The sequence below is a fragment of the Dermacentor andersoni genome, chromosome 2 (assembly GCF_023375885.2).
Source record: "Dermacentor andersoni chromosome 2, qqDerAnde1_hic_scaffold, whole genome shotgun sequence".
Taxonomy (NCBI): domain Eukaryota; kingdom Metazoa; phylum Arthropoda; class Arachnida; order Ixodida; family Ixodidae; genus Dermacentor; species Dermacentor andersoni.
Genome location: NC_092815.1, coordinates 237968958 through 237988962, shown reverse-complemented (window position 1 = coordinate 237988962; position 20005 = coordinate 237968958). Strand labels below are relative to the sequence as shown.

The window sequence follows — 20005 nt, the reverse complement described above, 5'->3', positions numbered from 1 at the left end:
TATACTCGTTCGGTCACTGTGGTCGCGATAAAAATTTGTGTAATCGGACTGAGGATGAAACCAATACGACCATAGCCTTTCTGGGCTTGTTGGTACATGACGACACGGTAATAGCGCGAAAACTAGAAGAGACATTTATGTTCCTTGCGTCAATCTTCGTCTCACGTTTGCGTTTTATTCCGACATAGTGTGGCCTAGCTATCTACGTATGTAATACCATCTTCGGAGGCTCGTTTGGCCGGCAGACTATGCAACGTGCGAACCCGTTAGGGCACCTCGCCAGTCGCAGATATTTGTGATGGTCGATCGTGTCCCTTTTGACTGCATCGAACGGTCGCTTTACGCTGAAAACCCGCCAACGGACACGCTGTGAGCTTCTGGCGCACGGAGCGTATGTCAGCCGCATGATGGCTTTAAGACGCGTGCACGCAAGTTACATGCGTGTCAGTATGTGCAGGCATTTCCGCCCTAGTGATCTTTTCTACGTGCTTACGTGCCGCGCGTCTTAGCTGAGTCACGCGCCGTGGAAGAAAGCCGTGCCGAATGTACACGCTGCCCAGACCTTCGAAAGAATGCGTGCCTGCAAAAACTATTGCCTTTCATCTCTTGCCACGAGCAGCAACCAGGCCGGGGCTGGTGTTCTGCACAGTGAGCGAGACGTTACTCGTCGAGCAGCCCATCACCGAGGGTATCTGCGACTACGCGGTATTCGCTGACCTGCAGGTGACCGAAGAAGGCTTCGAGCCAACCAACGGTCGCCATGCCTGGGAGGTCTTCAAACGAGTGAGCACCATCGCTGGGTGGCTTCACAGGTTTCCTTACACGAGCTGTTTCCGCAAATTATAAATTTAGGTAGTCTTATATTAAATTACAGTTATTCCTCCCGTTAACTTGTGGCAGCGCCCTGCACCAGAAATAGCGCAATAATTACCCAATACGTTTTCTAAAGTTTAGGTAATCCTCTAACCAAGCTTTATTATTGACAGCTCAGACACTGCAATTGCTGAATTGAAACTGATCAGTGCTCCGGACTTGTACACGCAGTACGAATCCCGACAATACGACCAGTTTTGTTGTCATGGCCCTAATAATCTTCCGCCTGTTTTACCACCACTGCAGGCTCCAAGCGATCTCTAATAGCGATATAGTCGAAAGGCTTTATGATAAAGTGGTTCGGCCCTCCGAAATCATTCGTTATACAAGTAAGTTCGTTACAAAGGCGTTCGTTGTAGACGAGCTCGACTGTGTTCAAACTGAATAGACATTTGGAAACACTGGGCATGGTTGCAAAGTACCTGTAGGTCCTGCAAAGCACCGCTGTTTCTTTTTATTTCACACTCTTGGATATCCGTCCGGACGGCATTCTCAAGAAGCGTGCCGCCTTGAAAGCGAAACCTTTGCTGAGCCTCCTTTCGCGGCGACGTGCGCTTAGCACCTGAGCTAAAAGTACCCTAAGCAGTTGCTCATACTCCCTAGAATTTTCGGCTGATACCTCTAAAATTACCTTGCATTACATTAGAACCACCAAGATTCGTTGCGTACGTAAGAAAACGCGTCTCATATTAGAAATAGAAGCTCCGGTACTAGTTCGGTTAGTTGAAGCTGTTAAAGCTTCATGTACATAGAGTATTGTGGTGGTTCCGCTCCCGTTGGAATTTCGGTTTCAGTATAAGAACTGAAACTTTGTGACTCAGGTCACACGTGAATACCCCTTGAAAACGGAGGACAAAAGTGATGGGCAAGTTGAGGGTAAGAACTCAATTTATTTCGTGCGCTGTTTTCTGCTATACGCTGCAGCGACTGTCACGTTTTCGCTCTATAGGGCGTTGCGCCTGTTATCTCTTACTTGCGTTCGCTGCACTACATAATTCTTGCGCTACTTTTAAGCTTTAGACGTTGTTCGGTTTGGGCTCTCTGGTCGCAGAGACGGGCGTCACACACAGGGCCGTGCCTTAGCCGCCGGTGCGTCTTGTAAAGAGGTAGGTGGACTACGATACCGGAACGTCACATTGAAGCAATGTGGCCCACGTCGTCGTCCGTACATTTGGCAAGAGTTTCTTCCTTGTCGACGATTACGAGGTCGGGAGGTACTAGGAACGAAACAGGCTGTTTCTTGACACAGAAAAAATTTGGCGAATTTATTGACAGGGAAGGCAAAAAGACACTTGGAGTACCATATGATCTACGCTTTACATGGTAGCACGCGTGTACATTGTTATCAGAGCACACCACATTGCTTCTGAGCACGCTAAACCATTCCGGAGGCTCACGGAGAACACTAAATTCTGGAAGAGCACATCACTCGCCCAGAGGATCTCTCTTAAAGATCCTCCCCTTTCGCTAGGTCGCTTGCTAGGGAAACAGGTAATGTGATCAGCGCCGAATTCCATGGCCTGTCACCGACGCAAGACACCGTCTTCGCGGAGGTGAAAAACCACACAGCGCACTCGTGCCGAATTCTAAGCTTATTCTAAGCTTCTAAGCTTCTAATTCTAAGCTTCTAAGCTTATCCTGGAAAGTAGGAAGTAAGCACACCGGACACATCGTTTCATTGGCGACCGGGGTTTGTTTCATTGGGGACACAAGCTCCCCAGAAGGTAAACCACTCCTTGTGCTGGCATCTTTCATTGAAATCCTGGGAAGCCTCCCGTAGTCTTGTTCTCATTACGAACTCCGCCAATTTGCCTTCACTGAATGACGCACAAGTCTAGAAACACGATTGTCACAATGATTAGGCACTTTCCCGTAAGAATTCTGACGTCGTTAACAATTCCATGACCCCTGCGTTTGGTTTTCGCCAATTCCGCCAAACATAACAACGTCCATAAATTGATGATTTCCTTGTCTACAGACGCTTCTGCTTCAAAACTTGGTAGCTCTGCTGAAATTGGGAGTGGATGTAGGCATTAAATGGCAACCAGCAGATTGCTTGGAGATGATACTAGCCACAATCTTAAAATGGATGTAGTGCACGTTCGCAACAGCACACTCCATCACAACACACCGCATCACGCCATACTGTGCAATGGTCCAACCAGCAAGGCAGATTGGTTGGAGATGATACTAGCCACAATCTTAAAATGGGTGTAGTGCAGGTTCACAGCGGCACACCCCATTACAGCACACCGCACCACGCCATACTGTCCACTGGTCGAATCAGCAAAGCAGATTTATTGGAGATGATACTAGCCACAATCGTAAAAGGGGTGTAGTGCACGTTCGCAACCGCACACCCCATCACACCACAGTGCGCCACTGCATACTGTGCATTAGTCCAACCAGAAAAGAATTATTGGTTGGAGATGGTACTAGCCACACTCTTAAAATGGTGTAGTGCACGTTCGCAACGGCAGACCCCCTCGCACCCCACCGCACCTCCACATACTATGCACTTGTCCAACCAGCAAAGCAGATTGGTTGGAGATGATACCAGCGACAATCTTAAAATGGATGTGGTGCACGTTCACAGCGGCACACCCCATTACAACATACCGCACCACGCCATACTGTCCACTGGTCGAACCAGTAAAGCAGACAGGTTGGAGATGATACCAGCCACAATCGTAAAATGGGTGTAGTGCACGTTCGCAATGGCACACCCAATCACACCACACCGCACCACGCCATGCTGTCCACTGGTCGAACCAGCAAAACAGATTGATTGGAGATGATACTAGCCACAATCTTAAGATGTGTGTAGTGCAGGTTCGCAACGGCACACCCCACCATACCACAGCGCGCCACGCCATACTGTGCATTAGCCCAACCAGAAAAGAATTATTGGTTGGAAATGGTACTAGCCACACTTTTAAAATGGTGTAGTGCACGTTCGCAACGGCAGACCCCCTCACACCACACCGCACCTCGCCATACTGTGCACTTGTCCAACCAGCAAAGCAGATTGGTTGGAGATGATACCAGCGACAATCTTAAAATGGGTGTAGTGCATGTCCGCAACGGCACACCCCACACACCACTCAGCACCATGCCATACTGTGCACTGGTCCAACCAGGAAAGCAGATAGGTTGGAGATAATACTAGCCACAACTTTAAAATGAGTGTTGTAGGTTTGCAACGGCACACCCTACCACACCAGACCGCGCCACGCAATAATGTGCATGGTCCAACAAGCAAAGCAGATTGGTTGGAAATGATAGTCACAATCTTGAAATGGGCGTAGTGCACGTTCACCACGGCACACCGTACCACACCGCACCACGCCATACTGTGCACTGGTCCAACCAGCAAAGCAGATTGATCGGAGATGATACTAGCCACAATCTTAAAATGGGTGATGTGCACGTTCGCATCGGCACACCCCCTCACACCACACCGCACCACGCCATACTGTGCATTAGTCCAAACAGCAAAGAATTATAGGTCGGAGATTGTACTAGGTTGGGATGGAATAATGGCCGTAACGACTGAAAATAGCTTACCCACAGAGAAAGAAATTCAACAAGAGCGGGCACTCGGCGAAAATGGGCAACAGGAAACACGTAACGCCTAGTGCTAATCCCATCCCTTAGCTGACGCGAGGAATGGAAACAAAGAATGGGAAATGAACTTACAGACAACGCCTTATTGATTTGTATTATCTCCCGCTGAAACGAAAAAGTATTGCGTATAAATGAACTTATACTTTGCGACTTGTTGCTAGATAACGCAAGAACAATAAGCTAACGACACGCCAGATGCATGCCTCATGTACCGACACGCCACCGAAGCCAGCGAGGCCGGTTACGCATGTGAAGTTCGCCTGTTCGGCGACCCGTCTGTTTTGGATATAGCGTGTTTGTTGGGCTCCCGGCGTATTCCTGCGTTACTTCTACACTGAGACACTGCACCACTGTACTATTGGACTAGGCCAGGTGATAAATTTTGTTTGCGAGTCTGCGACGCATTTCAAGCAATTTTTGCTTTTACGGCATGGAACCGAAACTTGTTACGCAGTTAGCGAAAAACAGCTCGGCCATCCTGGCGTAATTAATTTGTTGTAATGACTCGTACTGCGAGATGTTTGCAACGCTTTCTCTGAGCCCAAACATTATTAAAACTTCTTTCGGTAGTTTTTGGGCACGCTCGCCGCACCCGGTTTTGTGACGCAGTTACCGAAAAGCATCTCGGCCGTGTGACGCATTTTCGCGTGTACTGAATCTTACCGGGACAAGTTCTGGCGCTTTTTCTGACCCCGAACATTATTGTAACTATAATTTCGTTATTTTTTGGGGTGCTTTGCATGCGCAGTGGCCGCGCCCGGCGTTGTGATGCAGTTAGTTCCGCGTGTACTGAATCTTACTGGGACAAGTTTCGGCGCTTTTTCTGACCCCGCAAGATATGCCTTATTTCGGTACTCACGCTTGTCGAAGACGCGACGAGCGATTTCCAAGAGGGATAACACTGGAGTGTCTTGCTTGCTCCAGCAGTACCCGCGAAAGAGAAAGTGTAAACTCGAAAATTTTGTCTTCTGAACGACTGAAAATAGGCTTTGCACCCGCGCATATCCCTCGAGTGCGAGTAGAAGGCATTCTGCGAGCGTCTAGCATGGTCTGGCTGAGATCCTGCGTTGTGGCCAGCTCTGTGTGTGTACCGTGTTGTCGCGTGGCTGAGGCGAAGTTGTTCTTGAAACGCGCAGTCGCTCGTGCATTTGTGCTCATAAAGTGCAGGAAATGGTGCCCGGCAATGGGCGAATGCTTGGAAATCAGATGTTTTATTTATAACTTATACTACGGCTTGGAATGAGTCGGGTATTTTCCACGCATTGTATGTAAAAACCGAATTGCTTTTGTTTGTAATGTTGCCTATTCAAAACTTTCGGATGTTTCTCCTCTACACGCAGTATTCCTATAAAGTCTAAATGCCAAAATGACACGTGCTCGTAATTTGCTTTTTTCAGCTGATGGCATCCTGCGGAGCTTCGTACGGCAACTACTGCCGCTCACGTGGTCCCACAACGTTGGATAAATGCACAAAAAGCCGGGAACGAGCATTTATATAGAGCGAAATAAATATTCCTAATTTACGAGGCGTTTTGCGTCCACTTTATGAAATCGTACGTGTCACATTGTCGATGGAGGCTTGTAAAGATTGTTCGCAATCATTGTAATTTAATAAACGATTCCGCGCTAAGAACGCGCGCTATTCAGCGGGAGAAGCAAGGTAAAAAAAGGCGCCGAGTAGCTCAGCCAGCTTTGCGCGTGCCAGTCAGCGTTCCAAACGCGCGCGCCGGAAGAAGTTAGTCCCATCCGCTTGGTGCGCTTTTGTTATTTCGGCCGCTCAGTTCTATTGGAGCGTCCGCTCTTGTTGAATGTCTTTCTCTATGGCTTACCTTTAGGAAGTCTTTCCTATGTTAGGTGATACACTAGGTCGTGTGGTTCACACGAAAAGATTTCACACGGAGGCGGTGTGGTGTACGTCTTGCTTCTCGAATGCGAGGCGCGTTCCTCCTGTTACACATGCAAAGAATAGACGCCGCGAACACGCACAGCGAGCGACACGGCGTCGAAGCACAAACGGAAACGACGCGACCGCGGCGATTCACTTCTTCACGTAGTTTCTCACTATAACAACTTAGAGGCAAATCTGGCGCCATTGTCTATGGGAGTTTCCTTAGGGGCGGTGTGCCGTCATGGGAATGAGGGTACATGTGTCTGCGAGGCTTGAGTTGGCTGGTGTTGTAAGAGGCTTCGTCTAAAACGTGGATATGGCTACACAAATAACGCGTTCTTAAAGTAATATCTTCATAAAATGTTTCCATTCACGCATATTACATCTTCCAGTGAAGTTTATTCACCTACAATGCATAACGAAGCGAAGAAAAGCAAGAACATACGACGAACTGTTCCAAAGTGAGCACGAATCTTGTCGTCAGTCGTCCAACTTTAGCGGCCCGCTGATACTTTTTACGTTTCATATAATTGTGCATGCGATAACAAGTTCTCGTATTTAAATAAATCATATTTTTGTGTACTAATACAGCAGAAACAGCTTTTTACGTGCTGTTTTAGTAGAAAATGAATCATTGTGACAGACGGGACGGTGCTTGCCAGGCATGTATGCATGGTGTCCTGGCACTCCAAGAACGATGTCAATCCGAAGTCACAATATACCGGCATTCCCGTGCATACCACAGCGCAGCAGCGCCAGATTTCCCTCTAGGTAATATGGTGAGAAACTCTATGCTTATTCACATCCAGACGGCCTCCTCCTCCGGCACTCGCTTTCCTCGCGGCGACAAACATAATTTCGCAGATTTCACATGCGGTGCACCTATGCTTGCACTGAAAAAAAAAAAAAAAAGATTATGGAGGTGTACACAAATATGCTAGATTCAAAAAACATTTACGTATACATGATTTAATCAAGCAGGCTTGGCGACTATTTGTCACCGCGCCATTACAAAAAAGATGCCAATAAATTGTTATCATCATTAATATCATCGATGGGTTCTATGGGAGTGTCCCTCTCGTCAGATTTGTTTCTCTAAGCGACAGCCTTCTTCCGCTCGCACGCAGGGCGTATCCAAGGCGACCTATACGGTGGGTGGTGTCAGCTTCTCCTCAGTGAGCGCAGACAGCGCCTCTGGCGGTGAAAACACATTACGGCGTCTGGTGGCAATGAACGCGGAGCTGAGCGCACTCGCCGACCTGCGCATGTGGGCCATGGGCACGCTCAACTTCCGCGACAAGCAGTGGGCCAAGGAGCCTCTTCGCGCGCCCTTCCAGGTTGGTGGCGAAAGGGCTTCTGACGTATTTGGCACCGCGTGCATTCTAGCTTATATCGTCTGTTCGCTCTGTAGAATGCCATGTAGATTGCAACATGATCGCAGGAACTCGTGCACACAATTTAACGTTATTTTTTTACTCGCGCAATAAATCAAATCAGTGCCAGAACAGCTTTTCCTTTCTTTTTCATTTTCCCCCTTGCAGCATTTCAATTTTGATGAGTTAGCTCGATATGTATGAGCAATAGCGTGATGAAATATAACCCTCAGTTCCACGGTGGCAGAATCACTGAGTGGGCAAACTCTGCGATTCTGGGCATTTTAAGGCGCATGGGCGCGGTAGCACGCGCCCATGCACCTTACGCATGCACACATGGTCTAGGACAGATCGTACGCGTTGAAACGTGGCCCGAGCACAGGTATCTAATATTGTTTACGCACGCTAGGAAATAGCGTTGTCCAACGTGGCGGCACCCATGGCTCCCGCTTCAGCGTGAATTTTCGTGATGGCTACGTTCTCACTCGCGTTGATCACCAGTAACTATTGAAATAAGGTTTCGCTTTCTCTTCTAAGCTCACCGGAAACGTGAGTTATGAGTGAATACCGCAACCGATTTGGAGATCGTTCTGCGATTCCTGCGCCCGTATGTCTAATGCCCCAACAACTGGCACTCGTCGGCAAGCTTCGGCGCGCGCCGACACGCGAACGCTTCGCTTCGCGTTGGTCGGAGGAAGAGCGCACGCAACCACTGGAGCGAAGCTCCGACGCGTTCCGAAGCTCGCTCCTCGGCTCCGGCGCACTGTTGTTGGACTACTTTGACTTCATCCGTCAAAGCCCGGCCTAAAACAGCCTGCTGTAAACTAAGCTTGAAACAATAAGTTAGTGATCTGTATGCGCTTTTAGGTATAAAAAACACGTTTGAATAATGAATATACGCCTACCGAACAGTTTGTTTTTATTTTTGAAGTAAAAATAGTGCACAATATATTGACATCAGCGCTCGCGAGTCGTCTGCCTGCAAGATCGCTTTGCAAACACCTGCACGACGATGCCATATCATCAAAAACTGTTGTACCATAACATTTTTTGGTAGCTCATTGCACAGCCAACTATGTAAGAATCAGGCGTGCAAAGTATCACTGAAAAATATGTGTCGGAAATATTGTCACGTAGTAGTGACGGTAAATAAATAGTGCAGACTCAATCGCAACGATAGCGGCGAGCAATGTCGGCAATCATCGAAAATCTCGCCTGCGGGTCAAGCGCGTCGGTTTGCATACATCAGTCGTCGAAAGTTACAGCCTATTCGCTGGTGCCCGCGCGCCTTCCAGAAACTACTATGCAATTCGTTTCGCGTATGCAACCAGATTAACAGGGTTCGTCGACAACAGACAGAACCATCGATAACATCCGCGAAACTTCCGATACGTTCAGGCGCATCCTGCACCGAGCGATAACGTTTAACGTTTTTAGCTGGTGAAATACGGTAACCAGATACAGATAAAGCATCCGGGTCAATATAATTATGCTTGTTGGTGCATGAAAGGAACGTGAAAAAGTGGGTTCTCAAAAAATCAGCAAAAAAGAATTGAAACACCTATAGCACTCACAAAAAGAAAAGATCTAGAATAGCTAAAATTCATGTAATTCGTAGCTTGTCTCCCCCGATTCTTGATTCTGTTAAATCTAGCCCATGGATCACCCTTTATTCTGGGTTGTTTTGATGCATCAACACCGCATCCGGAGGCCTTCACATTGAGTGTACTGCTGCAAAACATTTTCACAGTGTAAGGGCCATGTTCTATTGTAACTGGTTTCCACATGTCAAGTTTGTCTTTCTTTACATTAATGAAGTGACATACCGTCAGATAATACAAGCTTGAGAATTGGAGGGTTTTAATAGGGGTCTTTCCTTGCCCTTTGCCAAGTTGTACTATTGAAGCGCTTATTCGAATGTATGGGAGCAGCTCATTTGCATAGTATAAGAAATATATAAACAGGTTATTTTCACAATTTATACACTTCGTCACCAGAAAAAAAAATAGTTTTATTGTTTTCAGCCAGCTATGATGTTTTGATTGAGAAAGATATATTCAGTTTGTTCTGCGAGGCACGCAATAATTGCTGTGGCATGTTTTATTGCACAACACTGGATACAGTAGCTAACCATTATTATTACTCAGACGAAATTAATAGCACAATGCATATGATCAGGAACATAGCATATTATTATTGCGCGTTTTTAATTCATGCCCTTTTTTAGTTTGCACAAAAGCTACTGCACTGAAATAGTATACAAGTACATACTTAAAAAGCACGATTTTATACTATGATATATTAATCATTCAAATGTTTATCGTAGTGCCCAGGAACAGCTAGAGAGCCTTTTTACTGGTGCACTTAACGAGCGCTATGCGAGATAAAATGTACAGAAAACATGAATGTGGTAGACAAATAAATGCAAGATAGAGAAACAAATAGGGAAAAAAGGAAACGCGGAAAGTAAACGGGAGTTAATCCTACGTGATTATCTACAGATACACAAAACACAGGAAACGAACTCTGAAGTATGTTTTGGAGTCGATAGTTATACAGCACAATCTTGCGACAAGGCCAGGCAATGAATGTGGAATGCTACCTGGTATACTGTTGCGGCACGAACAAGTGCATCAGGAAGCTTTAGGGAATGCATAATGTCATGGACCACCTTATACAGGAAGAAAAGGTGTGATTAAGTCTTGAATCTAGAGGTGGGAGTTGAAGTACATTTGAGAAGGCTCAACTGTGGTCGCCAGAATGGCAAAAGTGGTGCTTTAAGATAGATATCAATTTATTCTGGATGCGTTCAATGAGGTCAGAATTAGATTTGCTCGTTGAAGCCCCTCCTACAGAGGCATACTCTAGTAGTTGGCGGCACACAGCAGAATTTCAGAAACACAATAGGCGAGTGAAAATCATGCAATATACAGCATGCAATTCCAACAGCGTGAAAGGCATGTTGTGTAATTATCTATGTGAGGAGAAGCTTAGCATTTTGTTGAAGTACACACCAAGATCTTTCATTTCATGACCATAAGGCGTGGAGCATCACATAGGGTGTATCAAAATTTCACATAGTGTGTTTTCTGCATATAACTTAATGCCATAGTATTGGCAGCGTTTAGGAATACTTATTGTTTCTGCACCAGTTTGAGAGCGAAAAAATGTCTTTTTGGAAGTCGATGCAGCGGTGAACACTGTTCACAGTCTCAAATACTTTTAAGTTGTCGGTACACAAAGTCATGCTGTTAATTTATTGAAATGCTCTTAGCACAAAGCAAGGAATCCAATATCGATTCAAACACTTTTGACGCACTGCAGAGGATAGATATAGGTCGGCAGTTAGTAACTGCACATCTAGCACCCGATTTGTGCATGGGCAATGTCCATGCTACCTTCCGAGTGCTACAAAAGGTACTAAACTTTAGGGAACTATTGAAGATGTTTGTGAGAACAGGCAACAAGTATGCTTCCATACGTCTTAACCCTTTCAGATGCTATTTTATCCCGTTGATTGAAAAGTTGCTTACACCCAATCTCTTGCATGTTCAGAATCGTAGAAAGTGTACCGCTGCAGAAAATAAGAATTTTCATTTGTTTAGCGAATTTTGTCAAGTTTACAAAATTTCAACTCCATGCGAAAACTCGCTACAGGAACACAAAGTATGAGAACATGCACTATTTCGTGTTTTGAAAAGCTTGAAAAGCACTTATCCAGCCACTTGAAAATTATGCCTTGTGCATGATATTGTAAAGAACAATGAAAGAAGTGAACCCGCTACATACAACATACTGACACAGAGTAAAAACACCCAGCCGTCTACCTTCCCACTCATTTTGCTAAAACATTCTGCACGTTATTCAAACTTGAAGCACAGTTCCAATAATAAATGTTCCAAGATGTATGAAACACATTTTAAATACCATTACTTTCATCAGTGCTTTTGCTATTGATGCACTCTCCTGCTGTGCACAATTGTGTAGACAGCGTCTCAAAGGGTTAAGCTCTGCAGAAGAAGTGCCATCAACACCACAAGAAAGGGAAGGTTTAAGGCACTTCATACACTTGAAAACAAGGTTTTCATTGACTGATAGCGTACACACTGTGCCAGACTGAGAAGGAAGGTTACTTGAAGCATATTTCACACCATATAGAAAACAGAAATGTTCTGCAAAGGCATCAGCAGTGTTCGAGACAACACCACCATTTTCATGAAGACGTACAACTTTGGCACTCTTTTCAGAAGAGTGAGAGCGCACAAGGCTCCAGAAATAGCTTGAATTATGTGTCACGCTGGCTTCAACACAATCAATGTGGTCGTAGTGATGATTCTAATAATAATAATAATAGTACTAATAACAATAATAATCTTAGTGGTAACTTGGCACTCTAGACTAAAAAAAAAGGCTGATGCCTGTATGTTAGAGCGTCTAATAACCAGCCATCTAGAGCAGGAATTTGCAGGATGCAGACGACACCTCCTTCCCCTCCACGTGCGCGCGCGCACACACAAACACACACAAACACACAAACACACACACAGACACACACACACACACACGCACGCACGCACGCGCACACACGCGCACGCGCATGCGCACACACACTACGACCATGAGTGCGACCACACACTACGACCACTACGACCATCACTACGACCATGTCGCGCGCACGCGCACGCACGCACGCACGCGCACGCGCGCGCGCGCGCACACACACACGCGCACACACACACACTCACACTCTTGCTCAACCACACAGCACGGTACACACACACACATTCAACGGGTGCACAACACACTTGCTCAACCACACAGCACGGTACACACGCACACATTCAACGGGTGCACAACACACAGGAGTGCCAATTCAGTCTGGTTCCAAGGAAGGAGCATCCAAATGGCCAAGGGGGGTTAAGAGAAAGCTCTGTACACCAGATATAATCATTTAGTCGTGGTGTCGGGCCATAGAGGCACAATGAGAGCTCGGGCAGTGCTAACGACTTGTTCAGACTGAAGAAAGGTTAGTGCTGTCCGGAGAGTCGTCAAGCACCCTGCAGTATAGACTATTGCAATGTTGCGCTGGTATTGCAGGGTGTGCTACTGGAGGGGCTTGAGGCAATCCTCGTAGGCTGGCATGAGCTTGCGACAACCGAAAAGACGAGAGTAGAAGGTGGGTGTTGTCCGGCGCTGAACAAGCTTAAGTTTGTTAGCGTCGCGAGTTTGATGCGGGAACTATACTGATGAGCAGTACTCAAGTCGTGACAGAATGATGGAAGCGTAGAGTGCTCGCAAAACCTTACGTCATCAGGGAAGGGAGACACGGGACACAAACCCAAGAATGGGCCGATGCTTAGATACAGTGCTGGCGACATATGCGGAAAAGTTGAGAGAACAGCTAAATGTTACACCCAGAATGGGAAGGGCCCGAACAGTCTTTATAGAGGTGCCTCCATGGAAGTAGGTTGGACGAGCAGCAGTTTTGTTGTGGCTGATACGCATGGCAGCACTTGTCGCAGTGCTACTACAAAGTTTGTTATTGTAGGCCCAGTCGTTCACCTTTACGGAATGTATTTATTGCAAGCACATATGCTGTGCATCGGCATATTGTTCTTGTGAAAGTGTTAACTTGTTAATCAAACACATTCTGCGCAGATGCATTAGTAACTTAGTTTTGAGTAGATTCTTGTCCTGACTACAATTTATAGTATCGCAGCAAGAAACATTTTAGTAGAAGCTGAAGGGATTCCAGCAGTTTAAGCATATCGACTGCACTCACACAATGCACTCACACCAGCTACACTTTCCATAAACAAAAAGTGAGATAAAAAATCAATTACACTTTCACTGACTCAGTACTTGCTGCTTCTGAAGCCGGCATCGAAGCAATCATGGTATACGCTGCTACATGCATAGGTCTTGCATGATGCAGGTCCCGCTATGCACTGCACACGGGGCACACGTTGCAAACAGATTTCTTTTCGCAGTGCTCAAGTATAAGGACACACTGAATCAAGCATGACTGCGTTGTCACGTATCGTGACAGAATATTTCGATGAGACAAGGTTCCCCGTTTTCCAGCAACTACGAGTGGCACTGAAGAACGCGCAGAAAGCGGTGACGTTCCTTGGCGTTTGGCTACGGACGTCGCAAGAGGCAATGAACTTCGTCGGCGCCATCGGGAACGGCAGGTGACTCTTCAAGATTCGTCGATATTTTCGCTTGTCGTAGCGGATGAAAGCTGAAAATTAATTTAAAAACTGTCGCAACTTCGCCCCGAAACACGAAGCTTTGATACCGATATCAAAGTATTAAACAACCACACGGAGTAAAGTTCGTAGACTTATCGGTTACATAAATTGTAGTAAACATTCGGTTACTAATTAAATTAACGAGCATGGTGTCACACAACAGATTTCACTCGATGATCGCGAACACTCGCTGTCACAACTTTGGCGTGATGAGGAGCGCAAACTGAGGGTAGGCCTACGGAGCGAGGCCTAGCGGCTGGGGCGTGGAGCGCCGTAGAGAGAACGACTTGCGTGTTCGAGTCCCAAATGACGACTCCGTGCTTTATTCAGCCAGCAGAGAGGAGGAGGGCACACTGCGCGGTACACTGCCAAGAAACTGGACCAAATGTCATAGAACATTCAGTGCGTTGTGGCGCTAGTGATCAGAAAATTTTGAAAGCGAAACTGAGGATACAGCACGAAAGCTACGTGCTGTCTCTCACTCGAACGTTTCGTTGAACTTGAGATTTCGCTACCTCTGGCACAAGGCGCACGGGACGGCAGCGCGCATGAAGAGACCGGCCTAACTCGGCTCGCTCAATCTGTTTTACACCCACCGAAGGTTACGTCCAAGGTTACCTCTGAAGGTTGCGTGTGCGCTCAAGCACGTGGACGGCCATGCGCAGCCAGGGCCAAAGGAGAAGACGTGGAGGAGCGCATTCGTTTGCGCCCCTCTGAGGACTCTTCATCGCCTTACTGCGCTATTCCGCGCGCTGAACTCTCCGGCGTCCATGCGCGCATTTATTTACGTCAGTCTCAACATTGGATGCACGGGAGGACTCTGTGCATCAAGCCGCCACCCTTCCCTCTTTACTCTCGAGCGTTTTATTTCCTTCGCACCCACAGTGTACGCCGCGCGGGGCAGGAACTTATCGCACTTTTGGAGTGCATACAGAAGCTCATGGCAATGCCGATATACGGCACATCGCGCCAACGCTGATGCTGACGGTGAAAATTCGCCTTGAGCGTCCATTCAATGGATATCGCAATACAAAGTAAAGAAGAAGAGAAAGGTCACGTGCGCAGCAGCTGTGTTTTCAAGCGTTGCTGCGCAATTTCATTTCCCGCTTTGTGTATTTATTGATTTGATAAATTGTTGGGAACAGGAACGAAGTACGGAAGCCAAGTTGCGCTGCATAGTTCTGACTAAACACATCGGAAGGAAACACCATCAACACGCCGCGGCGGCTTAGTGGCTATGGTGGTCGTGGGACCAAATCCCGGCCGTGGCGGCCGCATTTTGATGGAGCACTCCAGCGATGGACACTACAGGCGCATTTCTACCGTTGCCGTCGCCATGATCTTCCGTATAAAGCCCAAATGCGATGACGTCGTCGCCGCGCGCCGTATCCAGCACGTACTAGTAAAAGCGTGCAAGGGTGACTCGACGATAGCTGCTCACGCTTGATGGCGGTTCACCCTACCACGCCAACGATGACGTTCTACTCCGGCGGCTGCTACGTAGGGCGCGCCGGCACGGATCCTATATTGAAAGCGACCTGCGATGGGAGAGTCTAGGTGTGGCGAGGGCTCTTGGCTTAGTCTGGGCTGCGTTCTCGCCGCTTAGTTCCCGTTGAAGCCAGAGGCCGCACGAAAGTCAATTTTCTCGCTGCTGCTGCCGCGCTTGCTCACTCCAGCGTTTTGACGGCGAGTTTGCATGAGATGTGTTCATGTTCGCTTGTGTGCTCATGACACCATGCTTGTTAATTTAGTTAGTAAGCGAATGTCTATCAGCTTATACGGCTCATAAAACTGCCATCCTTAATCCGTATCGTTTTCTTGGCACTGTATGAAAGAAACTAAACGACATCAGCTACGCTATACTGCCACTCTGACGAGAATTAATCATTTCTTTAAGGGCGAGTATCATATTTGTGCTGCGTGCTAGCGCAATAAAACAAATGAGCTGCATTTTTACCCCATTTTGTCATCTCGATCGTGGTGTTCGCTAACTTACCAAGATTGACACGTGTACAACAAAGGCACTCTCTGTTTTGCACACTGCTCGCAGTCGCAGGGAAAGCTCCAGCTCCTCTGTGTTTACGTAAGACCAACACGAAGGATGTGTAAGCGGCATTTAGTTAACGCTGCCAACGGACGCACTCAGCAACATAAATAAGCAGGTGGTCATTACAGTAAGCACGAGATGGAAGCTTTACCTTTCATATCCTGTGAGCTGCGAGTTACAGGTGCTTTATTATTTTTACCTTCGCAGTCAAAAGAACACAAAATAATTTGCGTATTTATGTACGACACCATTGAAGGAGGCACCAGCTCAGTTAGGAACGGCTTAGCATGCTTCTCGTGTGGCTGGGTATGACCATCGCACAATTCTAGCACTTGCAGCACCCTCACATTGCTCGAAAGCATGACAAAAAATGAAGAGAGGCATTGAAGAGTGTACAGCTGGGTTTCTATACTTCATATGCTGCTTTCTAATTTCCCGGTCACGAGTACTCGAATGCGGCTCATTCATGTGCCTGAAAAACAAAGGACGCATCAACCGTCACGTTCGGTGCAGTCTTGTTTATTTGTGGATAACGGGACGATCACTGTGCAAGTTACGAAGTCGACACGCGCACCCGAATGATGTCTGCTTACCTTTATTTTGTAGCCAAAACGCAGCTGCGGGTATGGGTTAACATGCGTGGACTTTCCGTCCTGAAAACGAACCAAGGAGACTGAAAATAAAGGAACTGAAAACTTGCAAACGGTAATTTCATACTTCTCTCCCAGGCTCGCAGCGCGGGAAGGCAAAAAGCACATGATCGCATAGATCAGGACAACAATAGGAAAGCCAGCCTTTTCTTTTAAACCCGCTATCCCATAGTGTCGTTTGTCAGGCACCGCAGGAACCTTGCGTACACAGTTGAATGCACCCCACATAAACACAAACTTCTTGTGTCTCCGAGAACGTATATCGCTGGGCTGTTGCATTAACAGCTCCCTCATTCGCTGGTTGCTGGTGCAGTCAACGACGGCACAGTGCCGCTCGTACGAGTGACCGCGGCATATACCGCTCGGCAGATGCGGTAAGAACCCGTCTAAAGCAAACACCTCAGCAGATGCTGCAATAATACGTATAAGACATTGCTGGCTGTCCCGTAATTGAAAGTAGATGTAAGCATGAAATGGCAACCGGTAATCAGATTGGTTGGAGATGATACTAGCCACAACCTTAAAATAGGTGTAAAGCATGTACGCAACGGCACACCCTGCCACGCCAGACCGCAGAACCCCATACTGTGCACCGGTACATATGTGCACTGCCGAGCTAGAAGAAGAAAACCGGTTGAAGGCGGCACGATAGAGCGCGCTGTCCAGCTAGAAGAAAACCGCCCGAACGTGGCGCCACGCAGCGTGGCGCCATCTCTCGAGGTGACGCAACACCACCATTGCGATACTCACGGACAGCTGGCGTTCAAATACAACCCTGTCTCAGCGCAAAAAAAATATATGACAACGAAGTGTATGGTCGCCTGTTTCTGCCTTTTCAAAGTCGCCCTACTGGTAATGATAAATAAAACTTCAGCGTACTGAAACTTACAGCTTGAGTGACATTGTGAATCAACATTAGGAAAAACTTGGAACAAATATTTCATAAGGTATTTGGGCAGTAACTTGCGTATGTAATGCGCTGCTGTAGAATTGGTTGGGGGCGAGAGATCGTTTTTTCTTAAGTTTTCATTGAGTGCCCGGATAACGGCTCTGGTTTTTGGCTCAAGAATACTTGAAGGTCACTGACAACGAGAGCTGAAAGTATTTCATGCTTAAAACACTGCAATATGCGAACACACACCGCAAATACCGCTAGCAACAGCCACCTGGTGTCGAGAGTAGCGGCGCGGCTGACACTCGCGCTACGAGGCTATAAAACATCTGGTATAAGCCCACCAAGCCGGGACAACACAGCAACACAATTACGAAGAGCTCCATGAAGTCATTCCAGTTTTTTAGTTTCGCCCTGTATAGTGGAGCTAGAGTTGCGGAGGGTCAACTCAGAAGTTGTAATGAACCGGGAACACTCAACATTCAAAACACGCAGTACAGAATGGGATCCCCATTCCGAGATGGAGTTAAAATAGAATGAGCGCACAGTCCCTAACGAAAAATGGTGATTGAAAGCAAGACTAAAGAAACCCGAAATATTTGAGAGGCTGAACTAGACTGGCGAATGTATAACATTTATCAAGTTTTACTCAAACTACTCTTTCAGAATTTCCATATAGGCGACTACCTCTGCCACGGTAACTATAAGCAATCCATTATTCTGTACATTCTACACTTCCGATAATCCGGCAGTCTTTCTTCGCTACAATGTTGAAGTGCATTTAAAGACAGGTACATTCAGTTACAAGTGATTTTGTAGCCTTTTAAGGAGTGGCTACTTTAATTAGCGCCTTAGTTTTGGTGAATTCCTTAACATTTAGCAAAGCAGTTAAGTTGCAATTATTTGATTTAGCATGAGATGCCGGCCAAAGACGGGCACGTCGCCATCGGTGACAGCCTGCGAAACTGCACGGTTATTGGGAAATCGCACCATATTTTTTTTTCGAACACTGTGGAGCATCCAGATGGCGCGGCAACAGGCGGTCATATATGTGCGCTGGAAAGCTATGTCCATTAATATGCAAGTAAATGTGAAACAACAAAAATGCAGACTTCAGCGATTACTTCGGATCTGAACTTAGTTGCCACGATAGGAGCATTGTCCTGGAATACCGCGCTGTTTATTTTGCTTGTTTGCTTTTTCATCAAGTAGCTGCGCTCACACACTCCATTGGAGACGTTGCAAGATTTCTGAATATATCGCTGCACTCTAATTATTAGTTATTCAAAGGTTACACACAACAACGCCCATTATGGATCAGAGGCCACATAGCGTATTCGTGGTCTTGTGGCGAAAAAGAATAGTACCTAACGTTACTTCTTACGTTGTTAGGATTTAAAATTTTTTGTGTGGCTAGGTATACGGAAGCGCGAGTAGTAGATAATTACAGCGAAAGCATTTAATTTGCTGGAATAGAAGGAATCGAGTGGATGAGCTCAGTGACTCAAGGAGTGGTCTCACTCTCACCAGAGAAGTGAAATTATGCGGATCTACATTCTGCAGAATGAAGTGAGAATGATTAGAGGGCTCCAACTCGCCACTCTGGAATATAGCAGTGCACTTTAATATAAACAAATTGTTGAAACTTCATCGCTCAGGGAAGCGATTTTGTAGCAATCGGTATTTTTATGCCAATGCCTTTTTGCGTTACGTCAACGCTTCTGTATATGGCTGGTGTGTATGCACGATATTTTCCGAATAGTCCAATCAAAAGCTCCCTTTGTGTGGCAGGTGTTTCATTCGTGTTGCCTGCCCGTCTTTCAGGGGCTGTATAGCAAACCTAATTTGCAGAACATTTCATAAAGGCAAACTTCCATGCTACGTAAAGCAAATTTGTTTTATAACCTTAATATGCAATATCAGCCGTAGCATAATGAAAAGCAAACGCAAGTGCTCCTCTTTTTCAAGCTGTAGCAGCATATTTGTCGAATTTGCATTCAATTCATGCCGTTCAGCACAGACAAAATGCCAGTCTCTGTTGAACCCGAACAGCTGACTGGTCGCATCTCGGAGCGTGTACGCTAGTCCGTAATGCAGCGCAACGAATTGCGACCCACAGCGGTGCACTTTCGTCTGAGAAGAACGTCAGCCGCTTCTTGCGGGAGCGCTGAGATACAAGAATTGGGTGAGTAAATATCGCTCGTGTAGAGCTAGTATTGTTGTGTCACTTTCGCTGCATCTATTGTATGACGTGTGATCCTTCTTTTTTAGGAAGAGCCAACAAAAATTATTCGTAACACCGGAGGAGAAAGCTTGGAAAATTGTGCATCGAGAACTGTCAAGGCTCTGAGCACCTTTCAGTGGGGCACCGCCACGACAGAACAATCGCTTCGCCAAAGGG

General features: G+C 46.6%; 1 protein-coding gene across 1 annotated transcript in view; it reads left to right on the top strand.

Moving 5' to 3' along the window:
* Positions 1 to 543: 543 nt before the first annotated feature.
* The window catches only part of LOC129387144 (uncharacterized), a 38135-nt gene continuing 18673 nt past the window's right edge, over positions 544 to 20005 (top strand). Inside the window, exons 1-3 of the mRNA XM_055075846.1 lie at positions 544 to 783; positions 7516 to 7725; positions 13846 to 13955. Of these exons, the coding sequence (XP_054931821.1) occupies positions 544 to 783; positions 7516 to 7725; positions 13846 to 13955 (560 nt within the window). The remainder of the gene's footprint in view (positions 784 to 7515; positions 7726 to 13845; positions 13956 to 20005) is intronic.